Here is a 16,024-nt window from a genome sequence, read left to right on the forward strand (position 1 = left end):
CAGGTAGCAGGAAGCACATTAATCATCCCAAATATTCCAACAACACTGGAAATTGGGAATATCAAGCTGAAGATTGTCAGCATCAGTGAACAGTACATTACTGATACCTTTTTAAAGCATTGCGAGAAATGCAAGCACAGTCTTTCAGAAGGGGAGTCTGTGGGACATCCTCCACAGTGATTCGGGAATCTTGAGAACAGAAATTCCTCAGGAACAGAATCGGTCAAGCAGCTGCAAAGATGCTTGATTCCTATCTACTGTACACCTTACCTGTGGGAACAGATAATGACCCAGTACAGTATTGGAAAAGCAAGAGGTCAGTCTGGCCAGAGGCACTTGTACAAGTTGCTATTGAATCGCTAAGCTGCACTCAGAAAGTGTGCCGTCCAAGAAGGTTTTTAGTGCGACTGGGTCTAAGGTTTTTAAAATCAGACAAAGCCTTTCAGTGCTGCATTTAGCAAAATTGATATTTATAAAAACACAATTTACTTGATGATGACAATGTGTTACCTGGTAGAATTCAGACACTGAAAGGTGGAGTGGGAATGTGCTGTGGTGTGTGCGGTTGGGAAACGGATAGCTGTAGTAGTCACTGAGGGGAACTGATCAATTTCTCACTTGCAGATGCCATTGCTTTTTTGTGGCAGTACTGTTTTTACGAACTACTATTTTCACAATCACAAACACCACTTGAAAAGTGGTTTGTGGATTACCCACAGAGCACGGTCATCCCTTTAAGTGCATGTTTTTCCCACCGAAAATAACTGCCAATTAAATTCACAAGCTCCCCCACAGAGAGTTCTATTCTCATGTATTGGGAATTGGCTTGAAAGGAAAGTCTCCCTCAGACACACATGTTCCTTCCTCCGCCCCATGCACAGCTACTTATGGGAGGGAAGGAAGATGCTGCACCCAGCTGAGAGGCAGCAGGCAAATCAAACACGTAGTGCCTGTATGGCTCATCACCTGATCGCATGCAATATGCTCAAATACAGCCAAGATTTGAAAGCTCAAATGTTATCATTTCGGTTATTTTTATGAGACTGTCAAAACAGGATACAATGAATGCTTTGAATGCTCGAGCAGTATTTTAGAAACATATGGGGCCAAAGCAAACAAGCCTAAGATGTTCCACAAGTCAAAAATAAGTCTTTAGGATTAGAAAGTACAAAATATTTCCTCGCATTCAGGTTATTCTAAAAATCGCTGAAGTACGCGTTTCAGTGCTTGTATAATACACATATCCCGCAGAGAAGTAGGGAGTGTGCATCAAGTGCTTGCACACGTGAAAGTAAGCTATTTTCGGTTTTGTTTAAAGGTCAGTGCAGCCCAAGAGCATGCACTCTGCAAAGTCATGGGCAATGTTACCATAACCTGGTTTCTACAGTTTACCTTTTGGCAGGAAAAGAAGCTGGCAGGGACTGGCAGATGCATGTGTGGTGTCACAAGCATGGGATCGTATCTCTCCAGCACTGAAATCTCGGCATTGGATTCCAGTGGTTGCAAGGATTAAGTTCAAGACCCTCTGCATTGTCCACAAGGCCTTCTCGGGCCTGGGTCCTCAATACCTCCAACTCTCTCTTCGTAAATACCTTCCTACTCAAGCTCTTCGCTCCTCCACCTCCCTCAGGGTCAGTCGCTCCTCCAAGCAATGAGTTGGTAGTAGATCTCTTTCTTCGTCTGGGGTCTCCCTCTGGAACAGCCTCCCTGCCTGCTTCTCTGAAACTCGAGGAGAACCATCTCCGGTTCCGGAAGCACCTCAAGACCTTCCTCTTTGCTTCTGCCTTCTCTCTTCCCTGCTGATACTGCACTAGTCACCTGGCTACCCTCTGATTTCGGGCCCACGTCCCTACCTGCCCAGTTGCACACCCGCACTGCTTCCTGACAACCCTTGCACTTGGGTTTGTATCTGTAACCCTACAGTCGCTCTACCTGCACTTTTGAACACCTGCCGTCTGCACTTACCCTTGACCTGCCACCTGCCGGCCACACTTCTTGTTATTGTTTTGATCTCATGTACAGCAATGCCCCCTTTCCCCTGGCACTTTTCCCCTCCCCTGCACTTGCACAATCTCAATGTCACTTGGCCTAGTAAGATCGTTGTCTCTGTCCTCCCTCTGTTCCCCCTTACTTGCCTCGTCGCGCCTTCAAACACTTGCGTATAGGCGCATTACAAATGTCATATCATATCACAGGGATATGTAAAAGCGTGGAAAACGGATGGAAGAAAAGAAGAGAACAGAACAAATGAAGGCGTTGCACGTGTAACGAAAGACTTGGAGCCTGATATACAAAACATTTTTCAATGGGATTTTCCCATTGAAAAGTGCTTTTGTAAATAATGCCCATGGCCTATATGATACCGGAGCATTTGTGCTATTGTCTGCAAACATGCCCATGATATTACTGCTACTATTTTACTTTTTGTGCAAAATCAGTTGTATCTGGTGTTTAGGTTTGTTCACTGCCAGATTGTTTTAACTCCCCAGATAAGGCAACCTAAAAAACATGAAAACATGCATATATATATTAACATCAACCAAACAGGCATAACAAGCTCCCTTACTACACCTAAATAAATTAGCAGCATTGTATAATGGAGTCACCATACAAATCTTGGCACTGCGACAATCCAACCAGCCTGCGTAGAATATGCCATTTGCCAGGTAGGTTCATTGCTAGCTATGGATGACTGCCATAACATATGGTTTCTCCCTATTCACAAGGGTCAAGAGCGTCCTGCCAACCTGCCGTCATGGAGGTGTAGTTGTACTGATGCAGGTGTCAAAAATTTCAGGGAAAATCTAAGATGTCTCCATTATATTTCAAAAATACTAATCATGGGCAAAGCAGAGAATACCGATCACGGGAGACGAGAAAGAGAGAAAAAACCTTTTATCCTCGTAGGTAATGTAAAGCATTCTTACATTTTGATTGTTTATTTAAAGTTTTAGAAAATATAATAACACATTTGAAATAAAGCAAGAGAGCAGGTGATGATATATGTTATGCTATTTGATATGTGTATAGTGCCTACTGCCATTGATATGGCTTTGAAGCGCTGCAGTGGATGAATGCCCTTCGGAAGAACGTAGTCTGTGCAAACAAGTAAATAAGAGGAGCAATACAAAGCGTGCAAACAGTAATTGGCATTTGGTGATAAGCAGAGATACTAGGTTAAATCATTTTAAATCAAGCAGCACATATTGTAAAGGCCTGGGGAAAACTGCTCTTTCAGTGACTGGGTGAAAGCTGGATGGAATTATTCATGGGACTCAGCAGTATTCTGTGGGTTGCAGTCTGAGAGGGGGCAAGGGTATTGTACATAGTCTATTAATCCCTAACTCAACTGTCTACAGATGAGGGCTCTGCTATACTTTACACGCAGAACACGTGCATCAATGGCTAACGTGCAGTCAACGTACAAATGACATGCACAATTGCCAGATAAGACAGATACCATCCTCTTGTCTGTCTCATCTCGGTATTGCAGTAAACGTGTGCTATATTGGATTCAAACATGGTGGTGGTAATGCAAAGTCACCTATAGAAAAAAATACCAAACTCCTCATGTGCCTTTCCCAGTCTCCAGGATGCCAGGTCCTATAGACAGAAACCACTAGCTAGCCCCCTCTCATTGACGCACCCACCTGAGTCCCTGGATCTCCATTTGTCGGCCTGGACGAGTCATACGTGCCTGATCCTTGGAAAGTGGGAGTTCCAACGAGGTAATCTGCTCCCCGATGCACCCTGCTATAGCTCTTGCAACTACACAAGCCAAATGCTAAGCAGTCCAAATAGAGACAAAGCGCAATTGACCTTGATGTCCCTCATCTGGCTTCAGTCATGACTTCTGGGGAATGATCATTCTTGACCACCTTGTCTGAGCTGAAGGAATTTCTCTTCTGCAAGCCTCTGGCATAACTATCCTGGAATGTCAGGATGAGGGGCCATCATACAGAACGTGGCGGCAAAGGCAGTAACTGTTGACTTGCCTTGGTAGCACAGACTACTCAGGCTTGCATGTGCAGCTGTTTCACATTATTTCAACCCAACGCTGCAAATGGAAATGTAGCTAAAAACAAGACAGAGGTGGACAGAAGTGCAACATGTACAGATCTCTGATCGCTCAGTTTAATGTTTCTTTGTGGTGCGTGTCTTATAAATGTTGCAATACCTTGTTGAGGTCCCTGGGATCGGACGTCCTGTGTCTACCAGAACACACCAGCAGTACCCGGTGGAAGGGTGGCACTGCACGGGTTTGTAGAGGCCCCCGTTGGCACACTCTGGAATGAATACGTTGTCTTTCTTGGGTTGTTTGGCTTCTTCCAGCGCAGTCTGGTGCTCTTGATCGCACGACGATGCTGCAAAACGATGATTAAACGTGCATCAATAGCATGAATTACATACGCCAATGGTACAACAATAATATGTGAATGGTTGATGAAAGAGTGCCCAATCATGTTCAGCCTCCTGAGCTTTTCAAATATATCACTGAAGGGAGCCCACCTTTTCTTCTCCTATGTAAACGCACTTATCCAGCCTTCCAGCCTCAAAAAGACGCCCCCAGTACAGGCGGTAAAAGCTGCACACCCCTTTAAACCAGTGCCGAGGTGGTGCCTGGCCTTTGCCAATCCCTTGCACAGGTAACCCCCGATGACTGGTTCCTATTATTGACAGCATGCTTCTGACTCCCCGCTTATTGGTCTACAACTATTGGCCCACTCTTAATTCCCACAAAAAGCCTGACTCCAGCGCCTTGAATGACGTCCTGCGGTCACCTTTCTAGAAGCGCATCTTTGTCCAGCTGTTTTCCCCAGCAGCCCGCCAAGAGGGAGGATAGCTTCCTACGTTGTGCGCTGATTGATTTTTATTTCGCACACTCGGATTACTTTCTCTATGATGGGTCCGTGTTTCGATCATTCTGTTGTTTCGCAAATGTTAAGATACGCTTAATTATTTCGTGTATCAAAGTGAGGAAGGCTCAAGTGTTGCATCGAAAGACAGCCACCAGAAACATAACACAGCCTTAAAAAAAGATATGGCATCTGTAGGATCCCAGTTGTTTCTTTTACAAAATCACACTTTTCATGTGGCTAACAGTTGTTTCCCCATCTTCGCTTTCTGTTACTCACACAATGTGCCTCATTAAAATACCACAATAAGAAAATGCTAATGGCATTACTTTTCTCAGCTCTTTTTTTTTTTTTGTTAAACTGAAAACCACTTATTATGAGCAGCAATTGCTTGGCACATTCTCAGCAAGGCACAAGCTTTCGCCACACACAGTGACATTACATGCAATCCTAACTCATAGCAGGGTGTACGCATTTTCAAACCAAGTGGAGTTTAAATACTACATGCGCTTAGCAGTGTGCAAATTATTATGCGCTATAAAATATGTTTCCAAAATCAATTTTAGTCCACGTCTATGAATGTATTTCTTCTTGAACACAAGGGACAACAAACATTAAAAAAAACCTTTTCAAATTCTTAGAGTGCTTATCATGATTCACACTTAATTCTTTTGATAATTAAGTACTTAAATATGAGGCCAAGCTCTAAAGCCTAACCAACCTTCTGTATTTTCCACTTTTAGTCAGACTTCTTTTAAGCTTTCTAGCTATAGAATTTGAATTTGTGATTTGTAAACACATTTTAATGCATGTTCTGGGCATTTAGGCATAATACTGAACTACAGGAGTGGGGACACCCCCGCATTCCCGGCAATCCCTGCTCTGCTTGTTCGGTATTATGGGCTTCGATCTTTTCTACCAGGCCGAATGCACACCAAGGGCCTGATTCATTGAAATGTTCAGAAATCCTGCAGGGGCCGCGCGCCGAGAAGGACACTGCGCAAGGATTAAAAAATGTACTGTGCAAAGTAACCATATTCGCAAGTTGCACCCAGAAAACCCCCAACACGCCCTCATGCAAATCAAAAACAGCCAGGTCAGCTACCTTTTCATGCTCCCACCGGCGTGAATAAACGCACCCTTCAAATAGTGTGTGGGGTACCCCGCAAGCAGGCCTGCATCTCTGGAACCCTGAGCAGGGTCCCCTGTAACTGTATCCGGCACCCTGACAACATGCGTATGAAAAATCGTAGCTCGGTTGAAATCTCAAAAAATCTGCATGTGAACCCCTGTAAACCATTCCTGCACCCCACTACACTGCATACGAGCACCCCTAAGTTGGATCAGAAACCCTGTTGCGTACACGCACCCGGAAATCTGACATGCAACCCACCTCCACGCTCTATGATTCCTATGCACAAGTGTACTTACACCTGCCTTCAGGTGGCGGATAGTATGAATGACTTGCATGGCCATTTCCTCGCAGAGAGGTTGCGTGCAGGCCGTCTCTCAGAACACCCACTTTTTAGCAAGCACTTCCCCATTTTTAGTGTTCCTCCCCTTCCCAGCCAGCTGTGCAAGCCATGCCCACGCTCTGAATGGAGTCATGCGCAAGGCCCTCTACGGCTCACAGAGATGTGCCAAGCCTGCAGGAACTTCACGCAAGTCCATGGAAAGTACAGCACATTTGATTCCATGAATCGATGAATGTGGATTTGCACGCAGTTTGGGGTGCAAGTACCCTATTTTCCACACAAATAATTCCATGAATCGAGCCCTTTCTTTCTCTGTATTTTGGGGTAAACCCATTTGCACAATGTCAATATTATAGAAACCCAAGACACCAGCCCTCCTGAGCCATTAGATTGGAGAATTACACGGACTGATTTCCAGCTTAAGTTGCTGTGTGGACAAAAGAGAGGTGCAGAGGTTCAGGACAGCAATCATTGGTATGTTGCTCTGTCTACTTAGTCACTTAGTTCAGTTGTAGATTTCAGAGGTGAAGTGACGTGGGGCAAGCCTGCATTTTAGAAGTTTAACTCTCAGCAGAGCTAATTCAGCCCTTCACCTTTCTGTGGTTGATAAATTGACTATCATTAAACTGGTTAATAAGACCAGTCCTTATTTCAGTGCTTTAAAGCGGGTGAAATCCAGCAGTGTGCGGTATATAGAAACCTGACATTGTTATTATTTAGCATTGACCAGGTCTAGTAGTTGCAATCCCTATGCCATAGGGCTGCCTTTAAATCTGAGATTGCTAGCTTTCCAGTATTAGCTCTAAGACATCTATCGCCTTATTCTGGCAGGAACTGCCAAACAAAGGATGGTCAAGAATTCTGTGATGTAAAAACGAATGGCAGTGGAGCCCAGTGGTCAATGTTCCAAACTCATGTCTCCACCTTGTAACTTGAATACATACTGACAATAAAAAATAAAAAATAATAATAAAAATAATAATGTAGTGGGTCTGTATAGAGTGCTTCAAGCCGGACTCCTCCCACATCTGAGCCCAGTCATAACAGCTGTTATTATTGTCCAATTGGATGAATATGTCTTTGTTCAAGTTAGATGAATATGTCTTTAAAAATGTAAGGTGGGTCTTAAATGCCTTAGGCAGGCCAGGGGAACGGAACCACAACCATAACCTTTTAGGCCTGTTCTTCAGGCACAATATTGTCGAGACAGACTTCTGTGTGCCTTACCACTGCGCAAGACAATGTTGAGACCAGTCAAGTCAGTGTTCCCAATGGCTCAAATGCGCATGAGAGACGACAAGATGATTGTTTCCAGCGGGTTCTAGTCAGCATTCCAAATCTGAGGGTCAATATCTATCAATAGGTCAAGTCAGCAGTTGGGATGAGTGAGACGATTGTTTCCACTGGGATGAGATGGCAAGTAAGACCGGCGAGTCCATTGCTTCAAGCAGGTCAAGTTTGCACCGAGACAGATCAAAGGGAATTTCACTATGGTTTGAAGTATGTAGAGTGACAAAGGCAGTTCTGGAATCGTGCAGTGGCTCACAATGACTCGAACATTGTTCAGTTGGTTCAAAGAGTGGATTGAGGCCTGAGAAAGGGCTCAAAGCTGTTTTCTTGTGCCATGTTTACTGGGGAACCCCGTCCAGGGTTTCCAGGGATAAGGGGAGTCTTTTTCCTGACCCTTCCAGCTAGAAAGGTTGCCAGAGAGCACCCCCATGGGCTATCACCTCCAGTGAGCAGAGTCCTGCTTGTTGCAGTGATCATGTAGCAGATAGGCCTTGTCCAAACATCAGTTCATCCAAAAAGTACATTTGCAATGAGGGAGCGAAGGGTCTTTGTCCCTACTTGGAGTCATTAGCTATACCTCTATGGAAGAGGATGCAGGTGCACACTATAACCAACAAAAGTTCAGATGACATCCTCTTCTTTTTTTTTTTCAAAACAAATATTTAAATTCCAGACATAACATAAATAATATCAATCAAAGTAACAATGTCTCACATTAATCAAAAAGAACAAAATGTACATAATAACATAAGCATCATAAAGAATTCATACCAGCAGAAAACCAACCCTAGCGAAACACATTCAACATATTGACATGAATATACAAAAGACAACACAAACACAAAGGACAACACAAACACAAAGGACAACACAAATGACACCACTAATGGAAAGGAGAAAAGGAGAAAGAGAAAGAGTAAGAAGGAAAAAAAAGGGAAGGGGAAGGAAACTATCAACCCCACCATGAATACCATTGCTATCAAAGCAACCCAATATCCGCATTAATCATAGAGAGCCAAAAACGGACCCCATAGCTTCATGAAATCCTCCTCTTTATCCTTATTATGAAATGGAACTTTATCATATTTTGCCAAAATATGCAACTCCGTCAACCATTCGTCAACATTTGTTTTTTTTCTTGTTTTCCAAATCCTGAGTATCAACTTAATCGCTATCATCATTATGGCCCTAACAATCCAACAAGAATGTCTCCTAGCGCTACCACATCTATCTTTACAGGAAAGTAAAATTATATTCACTGCTGATCTCCGCAAAACAATACCAAAAATCAAATCAATCCTATCAATCACTTCCTTCCAGAACGCCCGCACTCTCGGGCAATCCCACAGTAAATGCAATAAAGTGCCCCTATGAACATCACAACACCAACATAAATCAGTAGGTCGTAACCCCAGCTTAAACATCTTAACCGGTGTCCAATACAACTTCCCTACTACCTTCTGTCTAATTAAACGTAAACCCATATCGGGTCCCAAATCCAAAGTAACCCTTAAAATATTCCTCCAATCAACTTCAGAAATATCCTCCTGAACAACTTCCGACCAAATTTCTCTCAATCTTAACCATGCAAATTTCTCATTAATAGGCATACATTGCATATAAGTACGTGCGCAGTATTCCTGGCCCTCCAACAACTTACTATTCTCCATTTTTTTTCCAATAGAACCTTCAGCCATAACCATCCTTCTATTTATCACAGAAACCAAAGCCAAATATCTATTTCTCTCACTCAGCCTCAAGCTGTATCTATCTTGTAATTCCACAAAAGTCAACAACCGGTCTCCATCCATCACATCCGACATTCTCAGAATCCCCTTATTTATCCAACTTATCCAATTCAAACACTTATTATCTATCTGGATAATATCATTAAACCTTATAGAAGCATCAGGGCTGAAACCATAACGCTGATCATTTCCCTTAAACCACTCCCCCATCACCTTTATAGTTGCTACAATCGGTATAAGTTTCCTAAGTAAAATGGTGCACAAATGTCCCTTTCCATGCGCACCCAAATTGGCTCTTTTGCATTCCTTTCCCTATAGTAATATGAGCTTTTTTTAGTAAAAAGGCTTTGTAATATTTTGTTAAATCAGGGAATCGAAACCCCCCGTCTTCAACCTTTTGCATCAGCATGTATTTTGGAACCCAAGGTCTTTTTCCCGGATCCCACAAAAAAGAAGAAAAGAGTTTTTCAATTGGAATTAATTGTTTTTTATATAACAACAACGGGATAGATTGGATAACATATAAAAGCTTTGGTAAGAGGACCATTTTGATTGCATTAATCTTTGCCCATAAATTCAATTGCAATCTCTCCCATCTCTTAACCAGTAATGACATAATCGCGACTACCAAGTCCAAATTAAATTGCAGCAATTTCTTCAAATCTCCAATAATATGTATGCCTAAATATTTGACACCCCTCGGTGACCACTTACAATTCCACGAAAGGCAAAACATTACAATCACATCGGCTAAACAATGGAAAGATCTCAGTTTTGTCCCAATACACTTTATGTCCCGACAGCTCACCCACTTCCTGAAACATATTTTTTATTACATCACCACACACCTCAGGGTTTGACAGCATAAGAAGCATATCACCAGCATACGATAAAACTTTAACTTCAACTTTGTCAACCATAATTCCTTTAATAATCTCACATTGTCTAATATACGTAGCAAGTGGTTCTAACGCCAAATCAAACAAAAAAGGTGATAACGGACAACCTTGTCGCGTGCCCCTCAGTAAAGGAAATGATTCCGAAATTATCCCATTAACCAATACTTGGGCCCTAACATCTCTATGAATACACTCTACCATTTTCATGAAACTCGGGTCAAATCCCATTTTCATTAAAGTGTATTCCAGAAACTTCCAGTTAACCCTATCAAAGGCTTTTTCAGCATCAAAAAACCCAATAACGTCATTCGAGTTCTTTCCAAAACGTTCACCAACCACATTTAATACCGTTCTGATATTATCATAACCAGACCTCCCTGAAATAAAACCCACCTGAGACTCGTCAATCAAATTTCCCACACATAACCTCAACCTATTAGCCCTGATTGTAGTAAAAAATTTTAGATCTATGTTGAACATCGAAATAGGTCTATAGTTTCCACATTTAGTATGATCTTTATTGGGTTTTGGGATCATAACAATCAATGCTTCTTTCATCGATTCACACATCGTTCCTGATGCTATGAATTCATTATAGAGTTCACACAAAACTGGCGCTAATTGAACATCAAATTTTTTATAAAATTCCGAGACTATACCATCAGGACCCGGCGATTTCCCATCATTCATCTGAGATATGGCAGTACCAACTTCAGCAACGTCAATTGCAGAGTCAAGTAAAGTCTGCTTCTCTAAAGCCAGTTTTGAGAGCAAAATTTTCCCAAAAAATATTTCTAATCTATCCACCATAGGATCACTGTCTTCCCTATACAGCGTCTCGTAAAAATCTTTAAAATATTCACAAATATCCCTAATCCTATGTAATGTATTACCTCCAGCCGTGAAGAAACACAGGTATCTGTCACCAGTCCCTTAAGCTTACAAGCCAATAATTTTCCATTCCGATCACCCGATTCCCAAAACTTCTGTTTCGAATAAAAGATGATTCAACAGAGCTGTTGCTCTCACATAATTTTATTGACAATCATCCACAGTGGAATGGTCCCTGTGTAGTCCATTCCATGATGCTGTGTTTCAAGTCTTTTGTCTGGTCATGTCATCCCACAGTGTGTGGCCTTAATGAAGTGGGAAGGGGGCAAAGTAAGTGTGGGAGCCCTAGTAGATTCCAATATGGTGGGACCCATCTGTGGACTGGTACTCCTCTCCACTCAAGGCTCTCTCCTGTCATTCTGCATCAAGATGTCTCTAGTAATTAGAACCCCAAGTGATTTTCTTTGGCCCAGCAGAGCATGTCCTTTTAAGCACTGGGCCTCTGCCTGGCACCTTGGGGGCAGATAATGTTCTCCTGGAAGGTTACAAGTATTTCCAAGGGGAAATAAACAGCTTTTCCTGAGGCTGAGCCCGAATGGTCTGTTTCAGATGCAACTCAGTCCCAGACAGTGAATATTCTGAATGCCCTGACAGGAAGGTCAAAAGAAACCAAGCTGACAATAAAATGGCACGAAAACGTTTTGGTGAAAATAATTGTAGATTTTCACAGAGTCCACCATGGCAAAATGGGCATGGCTTATATTTGTATTATCTGCTCCCAGGCACTGAGTGCACCCACTTATATGATATGGATCAAGGCTGCCCACAATTAAGGCCAGTGCCTAGATCGTGGATCTTTTGGCTCCATCACACTGTTTGCAGAAAAGCACATATTACACTGTTACCGTTATGTAGCCAAACTATAGGGCAGCTGAGAGGTTCAGCAGAGTTACTGGTTTGCACTTTATATTTCAGCATGGGCATAATGAAGATGAGATCTTCTTGGCAGATCTCACTTTCAAAAATAGAATATCCAGCATCATATTATATTAATAAATCAAAACGCTCAGGATAATACTCCCGCACAGATGGCACACTGTCACATGAGAATGTCTCTAAACATAAGCAAAATAAAAACAGGTGATGGAGAAAAGACTTTGGGCCTCATTACACGGTAGGCGGTAACGGTTTACCGGTACCGGTATTTTACCGGTACCGGTAAACCCTTACCGCCTTACTACGAGGTCCCTTTGCGGGTTGGTACATTAACGCCTGCTTTTAGCAGGCGTAAAAAAACGAACCCGCAAAGGGACCGGGGTGCTAATTACGGTGCCGCAATTTGCAGTACCGTAATTAGCGCCTTCCCGATTCCCATTATGCCCTATGGGGCAAAAATGGCAATTGGGAAGGGCAATGGAGGAAGAAAGAATTACCGCCTTCCCAACCTTGGAATAGGGCAGTAATTCCCCTTTCCTCCAAGGCAGTACCGGTAAATTACCGGCATGAACCATGGCGCTAATAGCGCCATGGTTTACCGCCTACCGTGTAATGAGGCTCTTTATGTGTTCCAGAAACATCAAACACAAAGTAAAACTGTCAGTTGTGTTGTCTATATTATCCAGGCCAATGAGATGAGGCATTAAGTCAGGAGACGAGATGGTAGCACTTTGTGAACACTAAGGATTACACACAGGGCCATATTTGACTTCATGAAATTATCCTTTCGACATAAACAAATGGTGAGCGATAGAATATGGGCAAACAGCATGGGAGGGTAACTGAATGTAACATGTCTGGGTGAATCTGGGATATTATGTAGGAATGAAAGGACCTTATTACTGAAGATTCTTACTGGTGAAGGTGCAATTAGCAGAAGGTAGAAAAATTACCGGATGATATTACAGAAGAATTGCACTGCCACAAGTTCACTTAGTGTCAAATGTCTAGTCCTCTGGCCTGGTTCAATAATAATGCATTGAAATAATGTCTTTGCTCTTCAAAGACATTCTTTGGCCTAGGTATAATTGCTTTTGCACTGATGAACAGTTTTTATACTATGACCCATATTCATTTTTTGGTTGGGTTATTAGGTGGTGTTAAGTGCCACCTATAAGCTGAAACAGATGCATTGTAGTGCAGGTAGAAAGTGTGGTGGCATGTATTGTATTGTATTTGGTTATTTATATAGCGCCCTTTCTCCACTTGTGTGGCCTCAATGTGCTGTTTTCTCGGTTGGAACGCCCTTGGTGACCGTAGTTGATGTGGTGGGAAATTCTAGGGAGTTGTGTGCATGCTGCTGTTGCCATTCTAAGACTTGGGTGGCTGGCAAGGCTCGACTAAGCAGTCCCAAGAGAGGACAGACACGTGTGTGGGTGCTGTTGAGTGTTTGAGTTAGTTTTCTATTGTTGAGAGTCTATGTGAGGCCAGCTATACCGGGTTCCTTTTGGGTGATAGTCGCTGTATGCTAGTGGCAGAGATGTTGAGGTACGTCAGGTGTTTCAGTCTGGACGGCTATGTGTGATGCTAGAACAGATGTGCATTTGCATGTGAGGAGGGACACACAGCATGTGGGTGTTGTGTGCCTATTTACTCACCCATTGACTTTCCATGGCCATATTAAACCCTATAGCAATTTCCAACCCCTACATGCCTCTCCGTGCCCAAAACACATCCACCTGGGATCTCTTTGAGCTTGCTCTATCAAGCATTCACATCACCCATTAGCCTATCAGAATTATTCCTAAGAAGTCTGCTGAGAGTTAATGGCTTAACTGCAGCCGTAAATGGCTACTGATTTAACAAAAATGACTTAAACAAGTGTACCTTCAGCCATTTGATGTATCATCCATGTACTGAAGTCCTTTTAAAAACAAACAATGACAAAACCAATAGAGCTGACCAGGTACTGTCATTATATCCCCAGGCAATAACTCACTTTTTCAGTTGTTGCCATTTTATGACCATGTAGTACCATTATATCAATCCCTAGCAAATGCCTATCCCATATCAACACAACAGTCCAAACTGTTGGGGTTTTCAATGCCTGTTTAACATGAAGACATGGCCCTCATTACGAATCTGCCTGTAACACGCTGGTGCTACCGGCAGGTTAGCGGCAGACTTGACTTGTGTTTTCGACACCGGATATCCCGGTGCCACTGGTAAATTCGGGCTAGCTGTTCTTATACTAACATGACCCCATCATCCTAATAAAACACAGCTAGCTGAGCACATTCTGGCTAGCTTAGGCGTCTCCTCAGGCCTAACGCAGCCAGAACCAAGTCTGGGAGTCCACCCTCCAGATTGAACACATCCAACTGATTCCCTCAGCACCACATCTACCGCTATGAAGCAGCTATCATGCAACAACCACACCAGCTGCCCAACTGCACACATATCTGGTGCGCTCACGCACCATACCACACTCTCTCTCTCTCTACTGACTTGAACTGCGGTTCCTGTGGGCGTTCAACCTACCAGCGCTTTGAGGTCATACCAAGGATATATAAGGCGATATACAAATGGCAAGTAACATAACATAACATAACATATTAAAGGCGGCGGAGGAACAGTAAGTTCTGGGAATGGGAACACTGAAGCACCGGCACCGTTATTAACGGTGCCGGTGCTTAGTGAAAAATCTGCTGGTACGGGCCAGAACTTCCGGCATCCCCTACTGGCAGACTCGACGTGAGCCGGTCCGGAAAAGGTGCTGGTAACAACGTTTATTTCAGGACCGGCTCACTTATAATGAGGGCATATGTCTGTTTCATTTTTAATATTTTGTCTCAAAAAAGGGATGTATTACATTCAAAAAGAGGACCCTTACCCTAGAACAGAGAAAGTTATTCTAATACAGCAAATGGAGAAGCGGCCAGCTACTGCACACGCCACTTCTTTCCTCTGAGAGGGAAAACCAAGTTGCTTGAGCGCACAGCTTGGCCTAATGAAAGCCAGACAAGCAATCACTGGTCAGGTTGTAACCTACGTTTCCCCAGCGCTCTTTTAATGGCAGCGTAGCATATGGGTCGTCCCAGCGAATAAATAAAAAGTGTATAACGCTCTAGACAAGGCGCTTTTTTCTTAACTTTTTATTATTCCTGCGGTCAAGGTCTCTTAATGCCCCTTATGCTGCGTCTCGTGCTATTCACAGCTTATGAACTAGGGGGGGTTGGAGACTCCCGGGTCTCTGATTAATTGTGAAACACCCTCATGAGGTCAACCCTTTGTACTCAAAATAAATAACAGCTGCAGTCCTACTGACCAGATTTAGGAATTCTCTCTCCACATGTGCTCTGATAACGTTTAGCCAAAGGTTAACTTAAATCACTCCAACCGTTTTAAAAAAAATAAATATCAACAGTCTCTTTCATTGACTACTGTTTCTTCAGTTCGAAATATATTAGCCTTTCAGACCTAGGGGAAATAAAAAATAAGGTTTCTCAACCGCTGTGCACCGTAACATTCCTGGTTATTGCCTTGCAAGGAGGTGCGCACAGCTGGAATAGTCATTGCCTTGTCTGCAGCTAATGCTCGCTCGCGCACGGATTGTGACGCAGCCTTTATCCGCGCCACCTTCTCAGCCCATTCAAGTGTTAATGAATCATAACGGAACCACAGGTCATTAATAGGGTTATGCCGCAATAGTGATGATGCAGTATTTTGAAACCGCTTTTTAGAAACAGGTGTTCGTGTTAATGGCCGTCATCAAGAGCCCAGTTTAGCAGGTAAATTACTGCAGCATCAAATTTGCCAGCGACCTGTCCCAGCAACAGTTATGCTCGTGGACAGTAATGTAAGGGACGTCCATTGGTCGTGTATATCATATTTGTGTCACATATATATGCTGCAACGCTGCTCTAGACACAGTAGCAATATCCACATTGTCCCCTGGACAGGGTCTGCATCATGACATATTCACGCAG

General features: G+C 43.1%; 1 protein-coding gene across 3 annotated transcripts in view; it reads right to left on the reverse strand.

Moving 5' to 3' along the window:
- Positions 1-16,024, reverse strand: part of SMOC2 (SPARC related modular calcium binding 2) — an 884,027-nt gene that overhangs the window by 275,093 nt on the left and 592,910 nt on the right. For all 3 annotated transcript variants that reach the window (XM_069606961.1, XM_069606960.1, XM_069606962.1), the window contains exon 8: positions 4,178-4,364. In XM_069606961.1, the coding sequence (XP_069463062.1) occupies positions 4,178-4,364 (187 nt within the window). The remainder of the gene's footprint in view (positions 1-4,177; positions 4,365-16,024) is intronic.

The sequence above is a fragment of the Ambystoma mexicanum genome, chromosome 4p (assembly GCF_040938575.1).
Source record: "Ambystoma mexicanum isolate Mex_15411 chromosome 4p, UKY_AmexF1_1, whole genome shotgun sequence".
NCBI lineage: Eukaryota > Metazoa > Chordata > Amphibia > Caudata > Ambystomatidae > Ambystoma > Ambystoma mexicanum.